The sequence below is a fragment of the Pseudonaja textilis genome, chromosome 1 (genome assembly GCF_049901715.1).
Source record: "Pseudonaja textilis isolate UNSWEBS1 chromosome 1, rPseTex1.2, whole genome shotgun sequence".
Taxonomy (NCBI): domain Eukaryota; kingdom Metazoa; phylum Chordata; class Lepidosauria; order Squamata; family Elapidae; genus Pseudonaja; species Pseudonaja textilis.
The window spans coordinates 112,239,363-112,264,367 of record NC_141990.1 but is presented as its reverse complement, the minus strand read 5'-3'; the positions used below and the strand labels follow the sequence as shown (position 1 = coordinate 112,264,367).

The window sequence follows — 25,005 nt, the reverse complement described above, 5'->3', positions numbered from 1 at the left end:
CCTGATGCTGTAGTCTCTCATTCAAATATTAATTTAGCTTTTCAGGAAACCTTGGCTAACACAGTCTAATCTTGATATGGCTATATTTTAAAGTAAATTAATAATTTTGTAGATATTAACTGTATAAAAGTATATTTTTAATTCTGTGAATTGTGTAGTTTTATAACCTTATATTATACATGTAGTACTGCATATATTCATATTCCCCCCTTCCCCCCGCTCTATATATAAACCTTGCCCTAAATCCAACTCGTAAATTAGAGTCTTATAATCTCCTAACAAAGTTCAATCAATACTTATTAGCCAAATCTTTAAAAAAAAGTTTCTTTAACTTCCCTTTGATTTTGAATAGTTTATTAAAAAGATTGAATGTGGGCTCTTATCACATTATAGGAAACAAACCATTATAGGAGATTAATCTTTCTATCATTTAGTGCAAGGAGCTAAATAAAATCAGTGAGCCAGTAAGCCAGATAACAATTTAGCTAGCAGTATGAGTTTACAGTTAATTATCTTTTTAGAACAGAAATTATATTTTCAAAAATACTATAAACATGAAAATTACTATTGTGCTTCACAGGCATTTCATTTTCCAGAGTTCCAAAACAGCATGCCAATTACTGGTAAGAAACTAATATTCATAAAATATAAGCTTTCATTAAAGAGACTGATACACACAGGCATATGCATTAGTGTATTAAGTTTACTTACCCATCACTAAATGGCAAAAGATCCATTATGCAAATAAAAGAGAGGGATACAGAAAAACAAGATCAGTTAATATGTCAGCCTATTTTAATTTCTTACAATTACTACTAACATTGGATGATAAAATGCAGACCATAAAAAAGTCTGCTTAGAGTACAACACAAGAGACTTTATATGTTAGCTTAAAAAGTGGTTATTTGTAGCATGTATACTCAGGAGGAATTTCTGGAGTTCTGTTGGCCTTACATTAATTAGGATTACAACCTTGGTTAAACTTAACGACTATATTAGCTACCTATAATATTCAGACATATTTTACTTCAATTTCTGTGCAACACAAAGGCCAGATCTCCATTTGAATTAACATCATGTAATTGGTTTTGGAATATGCAAAAAATGCAGAGATAAAAAGGAAGCAATTATTAATTTTATATAATCTCATCAATGCATCTAGTTTCTTTACTATACCAAGTGACAGAGCCAAATTCCAAGTGTACTATGTGATTGAAGAAACCCACTGATACAAACTACAAATTTCTATCTGTTTTAATAATTTATAATACCTGTAAATATTTACAACTGCAATCCTACATGGTCAAAGCTACCACGTGTAATAGCACACATCTACTTTGTGTTTCCCCATTACAGCTTCTTTCATCGGCTGGAAACATGACTGTTATGCCATTTTTGCTGCCCAGGACAAAGCAATCATATACTTCATACCAACAGGTAAGCAATAGTATCACAACACATATATGTACCACCCATTCTGAAAGGAAGACTGGAGATAATGTTTTTGTGTGAAGAAGTATGTGTATAGATACTAGAGAAGTTCTATGTTGCTAATATTCCTTCAATAAGTGGTTATCAAATGCAAGCAATAAAGCTATCACTAATCAATGAGAAATTCAGAAACAGAGACATACGTGTGGCTTATTACAATCATCAGTTGAGATGCTGTTTTGTGTTTACTATAGCATAATGAACGCTCAATGCTTTTTCTAGTAAGGAGCCAAAAACTTCACCAAGCAATGCTCATATTGATACACAGATTCTCTCCCCGCAACCTCTTTATATCAATCTATAAAATCCTTCATACTTGTTCCCAGGTTTCTTTCCTTCCAAAGTATTCAGATGCTGTTCAAGAGTCTCCATAAGACTACTGGGAGCCTAAAAATATAATGAACAGATGGATTTTAAACCAAAGAGCATTACAAAAAGCAACTGATACAGAGCTCAAGAGGCATTTCCAAAGGGTTTCTTTTTTTCTTTGAATTGATTATTTGCATGGATATGCTATTTATTTGTTTGTTAAATTTATTTGCCGCTTATCCCACTTAATGCATAAAACAACTGTGCAAAAGACCGCTTCCGTGCTACTATGGGTTGTATATTATGCCGAAGTCCATTTTTTGAAGGAAGAGGTTATTAGTTGGAATACAAGCTGAAACCAGAATGGGTATATATTAAACATTATGAATAGCACAAATGTTAATCTTTACAAAAATATATGCATACATACCTAAAATACATATTCAATGAAAAATCTGACAATTTGTTCTCTGTAGAATTAGATCTGTAACACAGCAGCAAACTATACACTAAAATGGACACAAAATCTGAGGTCCCTATACTAGACCTTTCCTCCCTGTAATGTTAACCAATGCCTAGCACACTTCACTTTCTCATGTCTAATAATATAAAGGAGGGGCATAAGACACAGAATGCATTACATATTAGAGGCTCTGAATACTGAAGGTTAGTGGTCGGAATTCTGTTTCTCATAAAACCTGGTTAATCCTTCACAGTTTATGTTACTGGTCTGAATATTTCTTAGAAGCAACTTATGACGTACTTCAGAATTATTTTTCAGACCTGCTTGGGGCACATTTTAATTTTTTTAAGGATCATAAAGTAAGAGTTTTCCAGTCAGCCAACGTAAAAGTGATAATATAGGTATAATCGCCAACACTTCCCTTTTTTCCAAATGTTAAAGAAATATATTTCACATTCTCCTCTATAATGATATGCATTATATATGTTCTTCCTTTAATATATTGTTGTAATGGATCACTGAAGAATCCTGTTCTTCATCATAAGACAGAAAAGCAGTCAAATATTATAGTTTATCACCATTTCTGGAAATGTAAAAAGGCACTAATAAAATACTGAATACAAAATCATGAAATGTATCAGAATTAGGAAATATGTTTCTAATCTTCCCCAAACAGATAATGAAGGCTTCAATTACAATCGAATTTTCCAATTTATTGATTCATAATGTGTTGATAAGGCACCAATTTTTTGAACCCACACATCTGTTGATTAGTTTATATAAATAGTTAGAACATATCTATTTAACAGTAAAATAAATATATAAATGAATATAAATAAAATAATATAAAAACAAAAAGTAGCCTTTATACTACTTCAAAGCATAATCAGAAATCTCCATTCATGAATCCATAGGAAGTTTGATGTATGGAATTTATATGAATTGATAAAGCCAAGTTTTCCTCAAGTTGATATGGATGCTTGAGAATGTCACGGATACATTTATGTTTTCTCTTGGCCGCAATTTTGAACTGGTTTGCCACTGCCTCTGTTTATTTGTTTTTTAATTTTCCAATCTAATCTTAATCTGTTACTCCGGGATTCCCTGGCTCTCTCCCATCCAAGCACCATTAGATCTGCCTTGCTTGATTTTTGAGATCAGCCAAGGTCAGCTAAGTGCTGCCATCTAGCTGGCCATTTTGGAAAATACTTTTGTAATTAAATGATTATGTAATTAAATGATTATTCAATAAGTCTAAACATTACTTGCAAACTGATAAACTTTCTGCACTTTTATTTTGCTTTTTGTCTTTTTCCACCATTTCAACTTCCTTTCTCCCTGCTTGTTTACTTTTTACTCATGTTATTGAAATTTAATAAATTACCTTAAAAACAAAAGAGAACATTAATCAAGGCCACTAACTTATTCTGTTCAAATTGAAAGATGCGCAGTTAACTAGGTGGAGCAGACTTTTAGGGAAAATAAATGATTACGCTATTATTTATTTATTTATTTATTTGGATATATATATATATATATATATAACAATAGATCATCCACTATGCAACATGATCATGCATGTATTCAAAAGTCAAATTCTGTTCTTGTTTCGTTCATTTATACAGAAACCATTTTTTACTCTGAATGTTTCACTACCTATGGCTATGGAACCTCAGCAAAAATTTTAAGAAACTGCAAACATGGTTTATATTCAAGGACTTTCAAAACTGCTCATACACTACTTAACAGTAAGGATGTTAAGATATCCAAAAGAAAGCAAATGCTTTCAGCCTCCATGTTGTTTTAAACTACTGCTTTAGCTGCCCGCCAGCGACAGGAAAGCATTAAGTCATGGCATTGGCTTTTATGAGTGAGGAACATTCTATCTTGTCCTCACTGGATGATGATGGGAAAGTCTTCACTCTCCATTACTGAATATAATACCAACAGCAGTCTTAAAAAGACCAGTGTGTTGAATTAAACCCCTGAACAATTTCCTAATGCACTAAAATATGGGGAAGATATATAAAATATATAAACACTGGAAGATATAAAAATTCTTATTCATGATTAAGGAATTTACAAAACCTCTTGTTTCAATTTAAACAAGATTATATTTCCAACACTCACTTTCTAACTATGATCGGGCATTATCACGTAAAAGCACAAAAGAAAAATTATAACCAACGCAAGACAAGATACTTCATGCTCCTTTGAAGCTACAGTAATCATATATTCTGTCAAAAGAAAAACATAAGCAAAAGGAGAATGGTAGCTGAATTTATTTACTGTACTTCGAACAATTTCTAGCACATTACTGTGAAAAAGGCCAATGATTATTTTTATAGTTCTGCAACTTTATATCAGTGTAATTTTAATTCTATCTACCTGTAATGTGTAATTAGAAATAAATCTGTTTCATTTATATGCAAAGTATTAAATTGTTATACTGATAGGATGCCATTGTAATGCTTGCAAGTACTTAGGTTAAATTTCTGCAGAAACTACTTTATTTTTGTTTAGCAACATACTTCATAAGTTTTTTAAATGTTGCTGAAATATTTGTATTTGCAATAAACAACATTTCCCCAATCCTTAAAGGTAGTTATTATCTCTTTATATTACCAATACAATGATAAATAATAACTGCACTCATGTACAAAGTAGAAATATGAATAAAATTTTTCATTTCTTTGTATTGAAGTATTTTACATGTAATAGTTCATAAGCAATTGGTTTTATTATGGTAACCCTAAACCTATCTCTTCCTTGGAAAGAAAACAATTAAGCGATGTTATGGACCAAGTCAAAGCACTAGATACAAATCCTAAAGAACTTCTTTTCTCAAGTGTACTATTTGCATTCTCAGACCTTCCAAAGGTACCGTATTTTTCAGAGTATAAGACGCACTTTTTCCACCCCCAAAAGTTGTTAGAAAGGTCTGTGCGTCTTATACAGCAAATGTTGCTGAAGCCCAGCCCACCCACAGCCCCCTACCCTTTGGCCTTTGCCTCCCAGCAATTTACCTTCTTGCAGGAAACAGCAGCCTGTTTCACCTTCATCACAACCTGATTAGCACAACCAGCTGATTGTCGGTTGGATTGGCCTCCTGATGATCAGCTGTTTCAGGCAGCAGGGATTGCCACTGCCTCTGTGCCGCCTCCACACACCCCATTTTCAGCCTCTGTGCGCCCTGTTTTCAGCCTCTGTTTGCCCCATTTTACACCCGTTCTGATCCCTGCCGCCTGGAACGGGCCGAAAATGGGGCATGCGGAGGCAATAGGCGATGGCAATCACTGCTGCCTGAAACAGCTGGTCATTGGGAGGCCGATCCAACTGACAATCAGCTGCTTGTGCTAATCGGACTGTGCTGAAGCTTAAACAGGCTGCAAGGAGGCAAATTGCTGGGAGGCAGAGGCAGATTTTCTTGTCTTGTTTTCCTCCCCAAAAGCTAGGTGTGTCTTATACTTCGGAGCATCTTATACTCCGAAAAATACGATACTTTCTTTCAAAAGGCAACTGAACTTTCTTGTTTTGCTTGAAAATGTTTTGCTTCTCATCCAAGAAGCTTCTTCAGTTCTCAAAGCTTCTTCAGTTCTGGTTTCATAACCAAAGAAATTTCTTGGATGAGATGCAAAACATCTTCAACCAAAACAAGGAAGCCCAGTTACCTTTTGAAAGGAAAGCACCTTTGGGACAACCATGACATGGATGATTGAGAATCTCCATAGACATTGCACTTTCAGAGATTGGGAACAAATTGTACCTCTAGAAAGGAGAAAAAGATGGAGGCTTTCATTATATACAGTATTTTTAAATACCCTAAAAATGGAAATTCTAATCTAGAAACAAACATATGATCAAACTATATTAGTCAAATGGTTGCCATTTTCAGGAAGCATATCTTTAAAATATTTAAAATAGTTAACGCTTTTAGGCTGCATGCTAAATGAACATAATTTTTTATGTTACCTTTAATTACTGTCAAGCTGAATGCAACTTACTTGCGTGAGATCGGGAATATCGCCTTTGTCAATTCCAACTTGCTGTGGATCAAGGAAAAAATGAAAATAAAATGGTTTCTGTCAGAATATATTCATTAACTGGAATAGAGCTTCGTAACAAAGTCAGCCACTGAGAGCTGAATTGGGGGCTGAAACTTAAAGAGAGAATCTGGGGGTGGTTTATCTCTGTTCTGTGCTCAGCTCTAAAGTGAAAGAGAAACTAGCCTGTCTTGCTTGCTTACTGGAAATGAGAGATCTGCTCTGAGCTACTGCTGCTTGTGTTTTTGCTTATGTTACCTTGAAAGAATCTACAAATGGTATTGTACTTATTTTATTATGTTAATAAAGAAGTTAATTATCCTGCTGAACCAGTCATCTGTGTATTTTCTGGACTTGAATTTATGCTGCAAACTCAGTTTCAAGTTTCACATTTGTGATCACAAACCAAAAAGCAATATAAATCATCAAGCAACAACAGGGGAGCTGAATTAAGTGTAACATAGCTTATTACTATCTGACAGAGAGAAACATCTAGAAGCTTTCAAGATTGAACACAGCCTTTTGAGATAAGCCAGGCAAAAAAAACAGATACTTTGCGGATTTCACAAATGCAACTCTGTTGTTGTAGGCTGTAGTAATCAAATTTTATTTAAGTGATATTAATTAATCAAATAAATAAACAAATTTATTTTCAAGTTTCTCTCTGGCCCATCTTATTGTAAACAATCCCAAGATTTTTAGTTGTTTTTTAAAATACATCTATTAGACTTATTGTACATCACTCAGAATCTTTTTGGAGTTTGGCTGTTTTAACAAATACAACAAAATCAAGAAGAATTTTTCTTATGCTTGCTTTAATCTCTGGATTGGGTGGTCTTTAAGCCTTTCCTTAATACTGTTAATTCTTTCACACATTCTCCAAGTATATCTCTATTTATTTTATTTTACCGTTTGAGGCATAAGTCTCTGGGACTTTTTTTACACACTATGAAACATTCAGCTGAAAAATCATGCATACGTTCAATGTTGAAAACCAACCACCTGGTGAATACTTCCATTAACTGACTGTCATTTCTTTCAGTTTTAGGAATGTTCACTACTAGTTAAATCACAAATCAACATACTATCGTTTTAAACGTGTAACTGACATTAAATATAATCATCTCTTCCATCTTCCGCTGTTTTTCACAAAATTCAGTACATTGTATAATATTTGCAATCTTTACAGCCTATTGTTCTTTCTATGAAAGTTTCACTTACCTCTGCAACTTTAAGAAATTCGGATACTCTCGTCATCCTAGTAAGAAACCGCTTATAAATTTCAAGGGCATCTTTGCACTGTCCTTTCTTCATTTCAAAAAACTTCTCTGGAAGAGATACATTCGACAATCTCAATCTCTAGTATTCTTCATAAGCAGAACATTTGAAGATTTGACATTTCACTATGAAGAAAAATCTTCATAAGTGATATTATTAAAAAGATGCAGAAAGCAATTGTGGCCAGATTTGTTTTTTGTCCTATTCCACCCACCAAACTTCTATGAACGATCCCAATTTCAAGTTTTATTTTATAGTATTCCCTATTCCTTTTTCTTTCTTTAAATGGAAATTCCAGGAAAATGTGTTTCTACGACAAAATCAATAATGAATTTAAAAAACCTTAGCTAGCTGAGTGTGTTTGCAACCATTTGCTTGGTACAACTTTTTTTTTTTCTGATAGGAGCTATTTATTTGGGTGAAAGAACAAAAACATGATGATCTGTGCCAAATAGGAAGTTTGCTTCATTAATATATTGCCAAAAGCGTATGTTAAAGTGCTTATCTAAGCATCACTAAATACAGTGTTTGGACACAGCCATATGTTTGTAATAAAAAACAAGCCTTCAATATTTAAAATAGTAAAATAAGACTTTGGCCTTGAATTTGCTACCTGGATTGCTGAGACTTATTCTTCCACTCTATTATTTTACAATAAGAGCCGTGGTGGCACAGTGGGTAGAATGCAGTACTGCAGGCTACTTCTGCTGCCTGCTGGCTGCTTGCAATTTGGCAGTTCGAGACTCACTGGCTCAAGGTTGACTCAGCCTTCCAAAGTCAGTAAAATGAGGGCCCAGATTGTTGGGGGCCAACATGCTGAATCTGTAAACCTCTTAAAGGGGGCTGTAAAGCACTGTGAAGCGGTATATAAATCTAAGTGCTATTGCTATAATGATGCTGGTTCTTATTGCTTAATGCAAGTTGCCTAACTAAAGTGCTTGAGCATAGAGATGTTCCACGCCTGTGATTAGTTAGTTAGTCAGTCAGATTACAGTGTTTCTGGAAAAGAAAGATTTAATTTTTTGAAAGAATATGACTAAAAATAATTTGGCCACAATCATAGGTCCAGAAAAGAATGACATACCTAATAAATTAATGACTCCATCATTGTAACAAGCAAAAAGCTTGATGAGATCTTTGAACAGAAGCATAAATGCAGCATTTATGACCCCATTTGTCAATTCATTTGGATGAACCTATATAAGAAAAGCCCATGATTCATTATAAACATACAACATTCAGACTAGCTTTTCTTTCAGCACAATGTAAAACATTAGCCAATATATTTATTGTTAAGATTAAGGAGTCTAAACAGAAGTCTAAACAGAAATTATGCTTCTGAAGATACAGTAAATTCAGCAATGCTAAACTACAAGAATGATTAGCTCAAGTTAGGCTGCTGAAACTAATAAAATCTAAGAAATTGAATATTAATGCACATCACATCATTTTGAAGTTTACGCAACATTAATGGCGAAATGATGACACTTGGTTGTGACTTTCAATGAAGCGCAAAAAGGTAATTTAATCTTCAGTCTACAGCTTTTTTTTTCTGCAGCTTGACAAAATGCAATCACTTTCCTTTTACAAGCTAAATGTTTCATGGTTTTTTTACATATTCAAAGTAAGAAGCATTTTTCTATAACCATAAAAGTTTAAGGAAAATATAAGCACATACATCAAATTCAAGAAGTGCATCTATTTGTCCCTGTAATATTGGCATGCTCTTCAGTAGTTTTTCCGGGAGCATTGTCCTCATTACACCATCAGCCCTGAAGAAATAAAAGTAAACCCAATTTATATATCTTATTGTATAACAAATACTTTGAGGCATTCTGTAGCATTTAAAAAATATTCAATTCTGGATGATCATGCTTGTAATACTGTCATCTGAAATTATCATTAATATTGATAGACTACTGGAAATAAAGAAAAAAGAAATATTGTATCTAAATATATATTATTATCATCAACTAGTAATGGTTAATTTTCAATCAATACTGTGTAAATATCATTGTAATGAAACAATATAACATATTAAGGTTTGTCAAAACATAAGGAAAAAAGGGAAAGATTAGTCGAATATATTAATGGCAATTCAAATGCCACAAGAGGAGTTTTAACCTGATTAATAAATCTTCAAAATCTGTGGCCAAGCTCGTGGAATCTGCCAAAAATGGTATCATTTATAGGGAAAGAATGATTAACATTATTCTATGTGATCAGTGTTTGATTTGCTATTTAAAAACTGAGTATGTCCTGTATTTTAGTCCTTTATTCTTTGCATATATGATTTCTGTATTTTTTATATGTTAAAGTAATACTTAAAAAAACATATTGGATATGTAATCTCTGGAGTTTCTAGAGGTATAATCTGCTACTTGGCAACAGACATTTCTCCAACATGAAACACTTTAATGAGTCTCTGTGTTTTGCCTGGGAGTCAGATGCAAAGTACTATTTTTTCCCCTATGGAAGTATTGGTAAGTAGCCACATAAGCCTGGAAATTAGAAAGGGAGAGTCCATCTGACAAGTAAAGAAAGGTTTAAGCTTTTGCTACAGCACATTAAATAAAAACTGGGAAGCTGCAATGATAATTGAAATTGAATAGGTGGTTAAAAAAAACAAGTAATGTTATACCTAATATAAACTCTTGAGATTTTGATGTTGGCATAAACAATGGTTTCAATCAAAAGTCTTTCGCCATTTATTATAGGCCATTAGCACTAGGAAATGTGCAATGTGGCTGTAGAATCTTACGTTAGTTAAAAATAAGTCCTGTGTGAAATATGGCTACAAATCATAAGGGAACAAACCCTTTAGTGATCTATTCCATACACACTCAAATACTTTCTGATTGCATCAGGAACTATGGTGCAATGTTAAATAAACTATGTTTATTCTTATACCTGTATCTTGTAAGCGATTGACAAATCAAATCAAATCAATAAATCAATCAATAAATAAAATGTTCTCTTCAAGAACTGGGTGCAAATCTGGCCTGCAGGAGTGCCTAACAAAGGTCATCTCTTAAAACTAGGCTGATTGTCAGGCTCCCTCAAAGCCAATTTAGCTACAGAAACTGTTTCACTGAGAGTCTTTCCCCAAAGACATGCCCTTAAGTGAGAAAGTCCTATTTGATAAAGATAATGCATACACGATTCCAGTGATGGGATTCAAATATTTTTACTACTAGTTCTGGGGGCTTGGCAGGGGAAGGATAATGTAAAATCTCCAGTCAGAGGTGGTATTTGCTGTTTCTCCAAACTACTCAGAATTTCCGCTACCGGTTCTCCAGAACTGGTCAGAACCTGCTGAATACCACTTCTGCATGATTCCCTCACAAAGCAAAAAAGGCACAATGGATGTCTTTCAGTTTATTGCCACAGTTCTACTATTTCCTGATGGAGGTTCTGATGGCCATAAAACCCAAGGAGCAATTTAGATCAAAAGACTAAAAGTTGAGAGGAACAAGATCCAAGTACTAGAGGAGGAAGAAATCAAAGATGTTACTACTGAAACCATCAGAAGAAAACTAATGGAAAGAGACTGAATTCAATTTTTAAACAGAATATGGCACGAGAGAAGACAGGAATACTAGCAAAATGCTGGGCTCTTTAGACATTCTATTGCAGAGGTGTCAAACTCAAAGCCCATGGGCCGGATCCAGCCCATGGGGTGCTTAGATCTAGTCTGCAGGGCTGCCCTGGAAGGATAGCCTGCCGTGCCTCTGTTCTCCCAAGCTCTATTTTTGGCTGTGACTGCCTCCTGTAACATTCAGCCAGCGAAAATGGACCTCTGTTTTCGCTGGCAGAGTGCTTGGGCCACTACAGGTGCCCCAACATGAGAGACGTTAAGCTAGCCATGCTCCCCTGGCCACACACACACACCCTTTGATGCGGTCCTCAATGAAATCGAGCTTGACACCTGTCTTCTATTGGATAAACACACAATACAACCTATGTTATACTTAACTAATGGCAATACTTGCATGCCAGAATCCTTTTTAACACGTTTTCAGTTTGATTCCTTTTTAATGATTCACACAAATATAATAACAGGAGATTGTTAGAAATAATTATAGCAACATTCAATTTGTTGTATTGAATAGTAGTATAATATATGTCAGATCTATTTACATCATTCAATTTAGGTTCGGTTCGGTTCGGTTCGGTTAGGGTAGGGTAGGGTAGGACCGCACCAGAAATAATTACAGCAACATTCAATTAATTACTTTGCAACAACAATATTGATACTAAATAAGGACAACTTACCCCTTTTTTACTCTTGCAAAATCAAATGCCATTTGTCTGTATGAAAATGCTTTCTCATTCAAATATCTACTGTAGCGCCTGATAAAAGTTGACATATCGTATCCTAGAAAAAGAAACCATAATATGGAGAATTTTGATTTATTAATTTATTACAGTGAGTGAGAAAAAATAATAATGTTAATGATGCAAATCTATTGGGTATTTCAGACATTATTCCAACCACTCCAAAAGTCTAAGTAATAGAAGGCCCACTTATACAGTAATTGCCTAGCTATTGGCATCAAACCAATTATTAGTTATTACCAATGTATTAGTACAGGGGTCGGCAACCTTTTGGACCTCAGGGACCACCAAATTCATAACACTAATATGAATTCAGCATGCTGCTCGCTGAAGCGCCTGGACTCCCACTGACGGTTTGGGATCCTTCGGGCACTTAGCTTGGCTGCCTGTTTCTGCAGCCTTAAATACTCAAAGAGGCATTTGGACCCACTTCCCACAGAAAACAAAACACCAGTTGCGCTGTGGCCCACCAACATTTTTTCACGGACCACCAGTGGTCTGTGGCCCACCAGTTGGTGACCACTGTATTAATATAATATATATAGTTTTTTTACTTATTTCTCAATCAATGAATATTTCCCAAAATCGCTTCTTTAAATACGGGAGGTCACATTAATAAACCCCAAAAGAACAGAAGGGAGTATCTCGTACATTTCAAGATATGCTTAGTTTTGAATAACAGGCAACACTTGTTACAGTAATCACTGGTACACACATTCTGATCTAAAAATTGTTAAACTAGAAAACTGTTGGATCAATGTGTATTGGATGCTGATAAAATAGGACAAGCTGCACTATATGATTGATAGGGCTATGATGAAAGAGTAAGAAGACAATTCCCCTATAAATATCCTTGCAAAGTGTTCATGGAGTTTTGCTGCAAAGAAAGGTTTACATACAGTATAGCAGAATTATGCAATCTTTACATTGCCAGAATTTAATTCATAGAATCCTGTATGAAGTTATTTGTTGACAGCCTTGGGGACAGAGTACACTATTAAAACAACTTTTCATCTTAGAAGGTTTTCCCCCTTTTCATTTTTTTCTTTGCACTGTCTCTTTTCCAATTAACCTGACTGTGGTATATTTAAACTTTTCTGTATTAAGAGAACAAGGCACCTACATTCCTCCTAAGATACTCACATCAACAAACCTCAAGTGACAGCCTGCCAAACCATATTTCAGAGGAATTAACAGATGTAAGGCTGCCTACAGATTTTTTTTTTTAACAAAACATGTTTACCAGGAATTGGAAACTTACACTAAACTGACTAGGTCTGACATCATAGCAAAGAATCAGTATAACAATCCTTTGCAGAGTGTTGAGCCTGGTATAAGTTCTTTGTTCCTTATTAAACAAAAATGGCCATTCATTATTAAGCATTCAACTTTATCTTTTATTTTTATCCTCATTTGATATAGAGAACCATATCTGGAACAAACACATAAACACATACAAATACATTTACTTACATTAATGACACAATATTCATTATATTAAAGCCTTTTTTCCAGAATATAAGTTTTTTATTACCTTCACACTGAGGACTAATTTTCATTTGTTTTCTTAAGAAAAATACTTTAAAAAAAGTGGAATTGTTTCATTTTAACTGTGACTTAAAGTAACAATGAGGTAGCATCTCAAAGTGCTTAGAAAGGCTATTTTGGTGTGTTTAGAAAAGTACACAGAAATGCAGATTAAGAACAAAGATAAATTTAACCTTTACTGTATAAGTTTATGATAAATATTTGCTTTAATCCAAATATGTAAACCTAAAACTATAAAAAAAAACGTTACGTTTCTGCTCATGTTATTTTCAGTAAATAAAATACCACACTAAACTTGATAAAGTGAATTGCTTTTCTTACCGTGTGATCCACTTTTGTCCAAAAAATTGCTGAGATTGAATAGTGTGTTTCTAGATGCCAAATACTGAATAAATCTCTAAGAGGAAGAAAAACAGAATAAAATGAATTATCTCTCTTTTCCTTTTTCATGACAGATCTCTAAACATATTTCATTTCTGCTGTAAAAAAAAACCCACAAAAATTTCATTACATAATTAGTATCTAATTTGTATATATCTCTAGTTATATAAGCTTATATACAATTATCTAGACACAGGTGGTAAGTTCAAAAATCTGAATATGCACTGAATCCTCCCATATTAAAAAAAAGTTAAACCATTCATGTTGTATTAGACATACCAATGTTAGAAGTGAATTATTTGAACATATCACAAGTTTTAATCTAAAAATTAACAGACAACTGCATTTTACATACAGTCAGTAAGTACCTCTGATCATATTTAAAATGCAATTAACATATTGCTTCTTTGAACAAAATTGACACAACAAGATTACTGCTAACATATACTAAACAACCATGTCTCATTGGGTCATCCTTTCAAAGTTATTTCCTTTCCTAAATAGAAAAACAGAATGGTCAACAGTAGGCAAAAAAGTAGTGGAAGCAAGAGTGATTTCTGACTTCCTGCCGGCTTTCCCACTGACTTTCCTCGTGGAAATTTGGCAGGGAGCACCAGAAATCTCCTTCCCTTCCCTTCCCTGCAGGCAGTAAAGGAAGCAGGTTGGGTGAGGGAGGGAAGGAGGGACTGTGAGACTAGTTAAGAAACTGTCATGCAACACTGGAAATAAAGATCAGGTTGAAGGATGCAGCAGCAGCCACCAGCACTGAAACAGCGATAACTTTCCAACTTTCATTACCTTGGGAGTCATTGAGCCACAAATTTTGGACAGATACTATAAATTAGTTCATTAGAGGTGCCTTGATTCAAAAATGCTTTCCCTAAGATGCACCATTTCTCCCACTTAAGACTACAACCTACTTCTTGGTAAACTAAAAAAATGCAGGATAGACAGCATCCCCACCAGATGGAGTCATAACTGGCTGATGAACTACACTCAGCATCTAATCCCGAATGGAACTACATCTATATGGAGGGAAACAAGCAGTGGGGTACCTCAAGGTGCCATTTTAGCCCCAGTACTCTTCAATATCTTTGTATTCTGAAAATTTTAGTGGTATATAGATTATATTAAGGAAAGCATTGTTTTCCATTTGAATTCCAATTCAGGAAACCGTAAGATCACATTTTACTATTAGGGTACAAGAAATTATTCTGCATAAAAATAAAATAACAGTCCATAGTCTGAGTAAAAGAATAGAGACCCCACTCTGTTTATATGCTAGGTTTCTAGAAGAGCAAATAACGTGACCAATGTAGAGAAATACTAGTTCACATAAAACTAAGTTCTCACTCTCCTCCAGTTTTAGATAAAGGAATTGTTTTCTTTTCTAGGCAAAAACTTATTGTGTATGGGGTATCAGCAGATATTTATTGAAACTGATAAGAGAGACTCTGTAAAAAAACAACTTTAAAGATAAGATTTGAAGCAAATACTTCACCATGCATTCAAAGTAAAAAAAAAAATACAAAATGAGGTCTCAGTTCATAAATACACACATATAGTATAAGAAAATAAAAAAAGGTTGCCTCTTTTTAAAAATTATGAAAATATGTGTAGATCAAAGCACTTTTCTTTGTATATCAGAGAAGTACAGAGATCTTATTTTTACATAATAACATTAAATTCTTTCAGCGGATTCTAACATTGCATGACCAAAGGCCTAACTGCCTAATGCAGTTACCTACCTAAATCCTGAATTTCCATATTCTCTAAGATTTATTTCAAATGATCCCCAATCTCCAGAGCATATATATCTATTAGATGCATGAAATGCTGGGGTAGAATTATCTCCTTCAGTAAGCAGAGTGGATCATTTATCCTCTGAAACATTCACAGAGAAAACCCCACATAAACTAAATATTTTATACTGCCTTAACAGCATATCAGATAAGCTCACTACTTGCTATAACTTTTTCTTTTTTTAGAGTTTATGAGACAAACACAGGCTTTCTTAACAATCCCTTGCTTTAGCTTTGAGGACTAAAAAGCTTACCTCATTGCCATGAACCATTAGATGATGTGTTGTAACTAAGGCTTTGAAGACAACAACCCAACTAGTGTTTGTCGCTCTTTCAAAGAGGGTATCAGCCATTTGTGGAATGTTGACATTTGTCTCATTTGTGGCCTGGATTAGGTCTACAATATTTGGAGAAGAATAGTAACAGTAAATATAGAGAGAAGATGATGTACTGGTTAAAGAGAATATAGTTACAAATTACTGACCAAAATCATTACATGATACAGTAGTAATTTCGCTAAAAAATAAGTTTAAGGTTAAAAAAAAGCCATTCGGTGTATAATACTTAGAAAAACCAATGTAAGATAAAATGGAAAACAGTTCCTTATTGGATGGTCTAACATTATTGCTATTGCCAAAGTTTATTTTGTGAGAGTTTGTTTTTGCAGTGAACGAATAACAAGGGAGAAGAAACAGTAAAAAAACAGATAAAAAAATATGCGGCCCAAGTCCATTATAATTAAAAATTATAGCCATATTTGTGTATATATATAAATGCTTTGCTGTTTTAGTCTTTTTTAAAAAAGTTTTTATTGATTTTTAAAAACAAATATAAACAAACAAAACATAAAAACATCAAACCATCTTCCATATGTATACATACAGTGTGCCGGTTGGTTTACAAATTGTTTTGTGCTTCCATTTCGTAGTCTTCAATTACAATTACATTGCATATAATCTTGTATTTTCAATCAAAAATTAAATACCTTAGTATCATTATTAATCAATCATTTGACTATACTTTTATTCATTCATGTTTTACAAGATAATCATAATTTACTTAGTTTGTTTTATAACAGTTCATATTATCATCCCAAATCTATCCTAAAATCATTTTGTAGATATAATAAGAAAGAAGTAAATCTTTATATATTTATTATTTTCTAAAAGTCTACATGCTTCATTGCTGTATTTTATTGCCTAACCATTGATAGAATAGATCCCAAATTTTATAAAATTGTTTATCCTCTTGTTCTCTAATTTCAAATGTCAATCTACTCATTTCAGCACATTCCAATATTTTCTTAATGATTTCCTCCTGTGATGGTGTTTTCTCATTTTTCCAGTTTTTGCCAAATACAATCCTAGTCGCTGTTAGTACATTTACAATCAGATATTTCAATTCTTTACTATATATTTCAGGTAAAATCCCCATTAAAAATATCTCTGGTTTCAAGTCTATATGTTTTTTTGTCATTTTTTCCAACCACGTGGATTTTAGTCCAGTATTTTTTAGCATCCTCACAAGTCCACCACAAATGATAATATGAGCCAGGTGTCTGATGACATTTCCAACATTTTTCGGATTTATTCTTGAACATTCTTGCTATTCTTGTCAGGGGAAAATGCCACCTGTAAAACATCTTATACAAATTTTCTTTATATGCTGTTGACATTGTCATTTTATAATTTTGAGATCACAATTTTTGCCATTTCTCTAAATTGATCCCATATCCAAAATTCTTCCCCCAAGCAATCGTGGTTTCTTTAACTTGTTCTTCTTCTAATTTAATTTCTAATAAATATCCATACAATTTTTTAATCACCTTTTCATCAGTACCTGTCAAAATCTTATCTAAATCAGTCAACTTATCATAGAAACCTTCCATTTTAGAATCTTTATCATACCTTGAATGTATTTGTGCATATGAAAACCAATTCATCTTTATAACTTGTTCCTCTAGTTTTTGTATAGATTTGAGTTTCATTCAATATTTCACCATATCTAACTGTTTGTTCCTTTTTGTATATTATAGGATAAGAAAATGCTTCAATTGTCGATAGCCAGACTGGAATTTTCAAATAACATTGTCTTTTAATGTTCTCCTAGTTTAATCACAGAGACTCCTGTATATAATGTCTTCTAAAATACTCCTGTATGTTAGTTCCTTTATACCATAAAAAAGCATGCCACCCCAACAACAAATCATGTCTAATAGTATTTCTTAGTGTTATCCATTCCTTAACCCACATCAGATTTGTAGCTTGATAATACAACTCCCAATTAGGCAAACCAAATCCTCCTCTAATTCTAGCATCTTGCAAAAGTTTTAACTTTATTCTCGCTTTCTTACCTTGCCATATATATTTCAACACAATTTTATTTAAGTCTTCAAAGTAATCTTTTCCAAGCCTAATTGGAATTGTTTGAAGCAAATATAAAATTCTAGGTAATATATTCATCTTGATTGTTGAAATTCTCCCTATTAGTGACAGTTGTAAATTTTCCCACTTTGCCAGATCTAGTGCTATCTGCTGTTTAAGTTTGATATAATTATTCTCTTTTAATGTACTACATCTTGCTGTCAAATATATCCCCAAGTACTTGATCTTATTCGTGACTTGAATTTTCAATAGGTCTGCCAGTTTTTCCTTTTGTCTTAATAGCATATTCTTTGTCAAGATCTTTGTCTTGTCTTTATTTATTTTCAAACCAGCCACCTTTCCATATGTCTCTATCTTTTCTATCAATTTTGATGCTGTTTCTAAAAGGTCTTCTAAGATGAAAATCAGATCATCTGCAAAAGCTTGCAGCTTAAATTCTTCCTTTTTGATTTTCATTCCTTTTATATTCTTTTCATCTCTAATATTTCTGTTTAGCACTTCCAAAGTTAACACAAACAACAAAGGTGATAGTGGGCACCCTTATCTTGTTCCTTTTCTTATATTGATAGAGTCTGTCAGTTCTCCCTCTATCATTACCTTTGCCGTTTGCTTATACTATATAGCTTCTATTGCTTGAATAAATTTTCTAGCAAAACCCATCTGTAATAACATGAATCGCCAATTCACATTATCAAATGCCTTCTGTGCATCTAGAAATATCAGAGCCATTTATTTTTCAGGATGTGCCACGTAGTATTCCAAGGTGTCCAAGATTACTCTCATATTGTCTTTAATTTGTCTCTTTGGCAGAAATCCATTTTGATCAGGATGAATAAAATTATTTACATATTTTTTAAGTCTTTCTGCCAATATTGAAGCAAAAATTTTATAATCTGCATTTAGTAGAGAAATGGGTCTATAGTTCTTAATTTGTAATGGATCGGCCTCCTCTTTTGGAATAAGTGTAATATAGGCTTCTGACCATGATTTAGGTATCTTCTTCTTTAACATAACTTCATTCATAACTTCTAGCAATGGAAGATTCAACGATTCTTGTAATGTTTTGTAAAATTCTGCCTGGTGCATTTCCATTATTTTGCTTTTTGAGTGCTTCAGTTAACTCCATCATCGTTATATTGTTTTCTAACATTGTTTCAGTCTCTTTAGGTATCTTGAGGTAAGTTTTGTCCTTTTTCTTCCTCCACGTTTTGGAATCGAAGATAGAATTCTGATCTATCCATCTCCCATCTCAACATACCACTTTTATCTTGTTCAACTATCGTTAATCTATTATCAATATCTCCAATCTTCTTGTCTCTTTGTTTATCTTCTTCTTCTTCATTTTTTTGGAATCTCTCATCATACTTCAACATCATTTATTGGATGTTCTCCACTTTTTCATCAGTTTTCCCTGTTCTTTGTTCAATGTTCTCTGTTCTTTGTTCAATGTTCTCTATTCTCTTTTTAATATTCTCTGATCTTGCTTGAATATTTTGAATTCATTGCATAATCATCTGCAGAGTCACTTTTTCTTGTTCTTTTTCTTGCTTTAACATTGTCTGTATTGAACATTGTCCTCCAGATGGTGGAGAGGAAGAAGTAGAAGTTGAAGAACCAGGAGCTGTAAATTTCCTACTCATTTTAAGCAATTCAAAATCTTCAGGTTCTTCTAAACCTTAATCCAATTGTGAAGTAACCAGAATAAAAATAGTAGAAAAAAGAAGCCCAATAATAATGATAAAAAAAGAAAAGAAAAAAAGGAGGACAAAATTTCTTCAGGTTCTTGTATACCTTAATCCAATCAGTAGTTAGATGAAGAAAAGGGTTTGAAAAAAGAAAAAAGAAAAAAAAAGGAAAAGGAAAAATTCTTCAGGTTCTCCAACACCTTAATCCAATTGAAAGGTCTCAAATAGAAAAGAGTGCATAAGAATAAACCAGAAAGGTAGATGAAAAAACAAAAATACCAGGAAAGGGAAAAAAAGACTATTCCCTTAAAAAAAAACACATTAATACTAAAGCTTTCCCTTTAAAATAAAAAGCAAACATAGAGATTGTACTTCCAAAGAAAAAAAGAAAAACAAAGACAAGCTCCAACAAAGCCAAAAACCCAAATTTTTCTTTTTACAAGAAAAAAAAAGATAAAATGAAATTCAATAAAGCTGGTGAGGAGGGATAGCACAACTTCGAAAAAGTAAAAAGAGCACACTGCACTTCGTTTAATTATCCAAGGCTCTTATTATAGCTCTCTTCTCCAAAAACGTATCACCTTTTTTCCCCCTAGATTTCAACACCAGACTCCAGCTGCTAATAGAAACCCAGAAGAGCACCTATAATAATACTCTCCCATGCTCTTCCCTCTACCTTATCAAATAGCAATGTCCTTGAAAAAGAGTCTCAGTTCTTTCTTTCTCAGCTTTGTCTGGTCACAGGGAAATAGAATATTTTCAAGCCTCTAGTTGGCAGTGTTACAAAGTTTCTTTGCTTTCACTTTCCCCCTCCTTTTGCAAGCAAGATATAATAAGAATTAATAAAAAAAAAGAAAAATATATTTTTTTTAAAAAGAAATAACTAAAAGGGAGCCTCTAGCCGAAAATATTACAAAATCAAAAAGGAGAAAAAGAAATAGATGTAAAAGAAAAAACCAGTCCAGTTTCAAAATATAAGATCATGTATAGAAAATCCAGCAATGAGAAAAAAAAAACCCATTACTTTGACATTCCTGTTTAAAATCGCCACTTAATCACTTCTGTCAAAACTTTTACAGATTCTTTCTTTTCCTTAGGGTGTCCTTTCAAATCTTAGAATAAAGAAAAAATTCTCACCAAACCGGCACACTTTCTCTTTCCATTCTCTTTTTTTTTGGAACAGTCCTAACTTCAGCAGCTTTAATGGCTGCGTCTTTGCCGCTGGCAAGAAGAGCTTCTCCTGGATCTACCAGGGACTTTGCGGTATCCCTGGGATTGACAGGATGCACTCTTCACTTTCACTCATCTCTTCGGGATGGTTTAGATATGATAGGACCGTCCAGGAGCAAAGATATCAGCTGCGATCTCAGATCTCCAAGATTGCATGCCGTATCGTCGTGACACCAGCTCCGCCCTCCCGGAAAGCATCTGGTGTTTTAGTCTTTTCAAAGTCACGTCATTTCCATATCAGAATACTGTAACCAATTAATTAACCACATTCTTTTTTTTGCTACTCATTATCTGTATTCTGCACAGTAGTGGATTTTTAAGCTGTGCAGATGCAGATAAATAAGCTCAACGAGACGTCCATCACAAAGTACATTTACTGATTTCATCAGGTATCCTCATAACTCACATTTGTGATTAAGTTCTTCTTTAATGACCAATCCTTTGCATATCTGCCTCGTAATAAAAGATGGTTATCTCCTAACCCATCTTGTAGCGATAGAAAGCAGCTGCCATGAGTTAGGGAGTTCAGGCAAAAGTGAGGGAAACACCACCAACCCATCGAGGGTCAAATTAGTGACCAATCAGGATTACAGATGTGGCCACGTGACATGAACTACATTTCCCAGGATACCTTTAACTACATTTGCCATGATGCATTCCCTTAAGGGGGAAGCTCATAATTCGTAAGTAACTATCCAATTCCTATAGACTGGCTGGGACAGCACAACTCACTTTATAGCTTTGCCTTCGAAAATACTAAATGAGTAACCTGCAGGTTTGAGTACCTAGTGTACAAGAGACATCTTTTTTTACATTATTCTCTCATATCCGTTTCTCTTGTAACAGTTCATGCCACAACAGCTGTAGCAGAAGGAAATTCATTGAGACTTTTCAACCATTTCTACTTTAGACCAATACATACAGAGTTGGTTTAGAATCAGTTTAGACATTTATCTTTATCGAAGTTTAGTTAAGCAAAATGAGAGAGACAGAGAGACACACAGAGAGAGAGAATACTTATGATTTTACACATGACTGGATATTATACTGTCAATCAAGTTCAGAACTGAATAATTATTGTTGCCCAAATCAATTGTCTTTTAAGGCAACATGTAATAGATACAAAGATATCACATCACAAACATAAAATAAGCACACAGAAAACAGCAGGTATTATCCAGATTTAAATATGTCTACTTAGTTGTAGTATATTGATTGATTTAATGACAAATTTCTTTTTCCTTTTTGTACACCTGTCCAGAAGCTCAGTGACCTAATCATGACATGCTAGAATAGAGCAGATTAATGTGAAGCAATTTATACTACTGGAGATTTATTCTTATCACTACGCTCATTCCTATGATGATCCTATTTCTTCCTGCTATATTTCAGTAAGAATTGCTATTATTTATAGATTTTAATCTTAGTTGCTATAGAATCTACTACTTATAAAGCTCCTGGACATCCACATTGATATGGAAAGTATAAAGATCAATACGGCTTTAACATTCAGGATTCATAAGCAGTAATTTAAAGAAACTTCCTATTATTATATTCAAAGCAGCTCAGGTACACTTTTGCTGGCATAACAATTTTCTAAACTGGAATCAGCTTCTTCTCCTGAGACCGGTACAGTAAAAATCTCATATATCCACAGTACAGAATGGAAAAACTCACCGCAGCCAACTCGCCACAACCAACTTGACACAGTCAATTCACTGCTGCCAACTCACCATAGCCAACTCGGCACGGGACAATTCAACAATTCAATTTGATTATTGAAAAGTAATTTTAGTTTTTATTGTTCATATTTCATTTTGTCCTTCCTTTGGCATCTTTTCTTTAATGATTCTCTTTCATTATTTCTTCAATATTACTGTACCTCTTGTCCCATGATGAGTTGGCCATGGCAAGATATCATGGACCCTCCACAGTAGCACTGTATATGCTTGGAAAAATATTCTAGAGAAGTTCTTTGGAGTTTATATGAGCATAGCATTCCTCTGCTATTACAGTAATTAAAGCAGCTTTTGTGTGAGCCTGAAAAAAGATGTGGCTGCTTTAAGGGTTACATTATCTTTTAATGTGAACCATCTTCGCAACAATCATAACCATCTTCAGAACAGTATGGATAGCTGAAAAAATAGGAGTTGTTTTAATAAATGGTAAAGAGATATTGTACTCATGTGAAGTCAAAAATACTTCTTCTAAATCATTTTCTGTACTAATACACATTTTTAATTCTTCAAATACACATTTATAAATTCCTTGTTTAAAATCAAATCAGAAAGAGGTATATGTGCATAAGATGGCTCATCTCTCTGTACGAAAAGGTTCATGAGGCAAGGAGTTAAAATTGTTTCAATAATACTGTAAGAACAGGCAGCAATAAAATCATTGCTAAATAATCACTGTTATTGCTAAATAATAAAATACGCAAATAATTGTGACACAGGGAAGGTTATATGATACGCTGTTAAATGCTTCATCACTCACAACTCTCTAAGTGTAATGCAGCAGTAATGCAGTCACCACAATAGCACATGATCAACGATTCCTGGATATGTTGAATCAGAAGGAATGACAGAGACAGTTGCTTTCATTTCCCAACATCTGTCATCTAAAGCGAAACTCTCATTCTGGTCATAAGGATGACTTCAAGAGAATTGTAATTATCACCTCACAGAATTCTACATCAATTTGGCCCAAGGGGGGGGGGAATCCTACTTGGAAAATATGGTCTTACTTCATGCAAAGAGTTCTCAACTTAGGACCACAATCAGCACCAGAATTTTTATGGCTAAGGAAATTGTTGTTAAGTGAGTCACACCCAATTTTACAACCATTACTGCCGCAACTGTTAAGCAATTCTCTGCAGTTGTTAAGTGAAACACTGCAATCATTAAACGAATCAATTTCCCCCACTGACTTGGCTTGTCAGAAAGCATCTGGGAAGGTCACAAATGGTGATCACATGACTCCAAGATGCTGCAACAGTCTTTAAAATGTGCCAATTGCTAAGCACCCAAATTTTGAACACATGACCCTGGGAGTGCTGCAATGATCGTAAGTGCAAGGACCAGTCATAAATAAGTCACATTTTTCAGTGTCACTGTAACTTTGACTGGTTGCTAAACAAATCGTTGTATATTGAGAACTACCTGTACTCATCTGGGCCCTACTCTACAAATATATAGAGCACTGGAGCTTTCAAGACACATTTAATAGGCAACTGGGGAATGTAAAAGTTAACCTGGGGACAATTTCAAATCACGATCAACTTCTGGTACTCGCATGAATACAGCCATGCAACTTCCTGATGAAACCAAATATACTGTGATAGAAAAAAAAAAGCATGCAGATCAGATTCAGCAGATTCTGACGAGTTCTGGAGAACTGGTAGTGGAAATTTTGAGTAGTTTGGAGAAGCAGAAAATACCACCTCTGACTGGCCCTGCCCCCATGTCTTCTCTGCCTCCCGAGTCCCAGCTGATCGGCTGGGTCTTCTTTTGTTGCCCTGCACAGGAGAACGGAGCTGGAAGGCAGGTTAGTGGGGTGGGGAGGGAATGGAGTTTTTACCGTATCCTTTCCCTGCCACGCCCACCAAGCCACACCCACAGAACTGGTAGTAAATTTTTTGAATCCCACCACATCCAGATTAGTAATCTGCAAACACAAACATTTCCTGATTTGGTATGTGTATTTATATCACTTTGATCTGAGGAATACAAACTCTTAAGGGATGTTTTAGTTTGACAGCACACCATCTAAATGGGCAATTTGTGATTTATATAGCTGCCTATCACAAATACATAACTCAATCATGCTTCCCCCCTCACTTTAGTCAAAACAAACAAGCCATTATATTAAACAAATAAACATCAAAGTGCTGTCAAGAAATAATGATGGTCAAAAATCATCAGGGAATACTTAATTTTTTAGGACACTGTCAAGACTCAATAAGCAGACCGAAACACTGGATTGGGGGCATACTAGTGCTAAGAATCCTTCTACATCCCAAGATACGGTCCTGCCAGGCCCCTCCATAGAGAC

At 34.1% G+C, this 25,005-nt stretch overlaps 1 protein-coding gene across 1 annotated transcript in view; it reads right to left on the bottom strand.

The window, feature by feature from the left end:
- SNAP91 (synaptosome associated protein 91) overlaps positions 1–25,005 on the bottom strand; it is an 89,809-nt gene that overhangs the window by 34,115 nt on the left and 30,689 nt on the right. The window contains exons 3-11 of the mRNA XM_087914782.1: positions 15,908–16,050; positions 13,792–13,867; positions 11,860–11,962; positions 9,263–9,356; positions 8,669–8,780; positions 7,528–7,634; positions 6,268–6,309; positions 1,808–1,878; positions 712–717 (exon numbers count right to left, since the gene is read on the bottom strand). Coding sequence (XP_087770908.1) covers positions 712–717; positions 1,808–1,878; positions 6,268–6,309; positions 7,528–7,634; positions 8,669–8,780; positions 9,263–9,356; positions 11,860–11,962; positions 13,792–13,867; positions 15,908–16,050 — 754 coding nt within the window. The remainder of the gene's footprint in view (positions 1–711; positions 718–1,807; positions 1,879–6,267; positions 6,310–7,527; positions 7,635–8,668; positions 8,781–9,262; positions 9,357–11,859; positions 11,963–13,791; positions 13,868–15,907; positions 16,051–25,005) is intronic.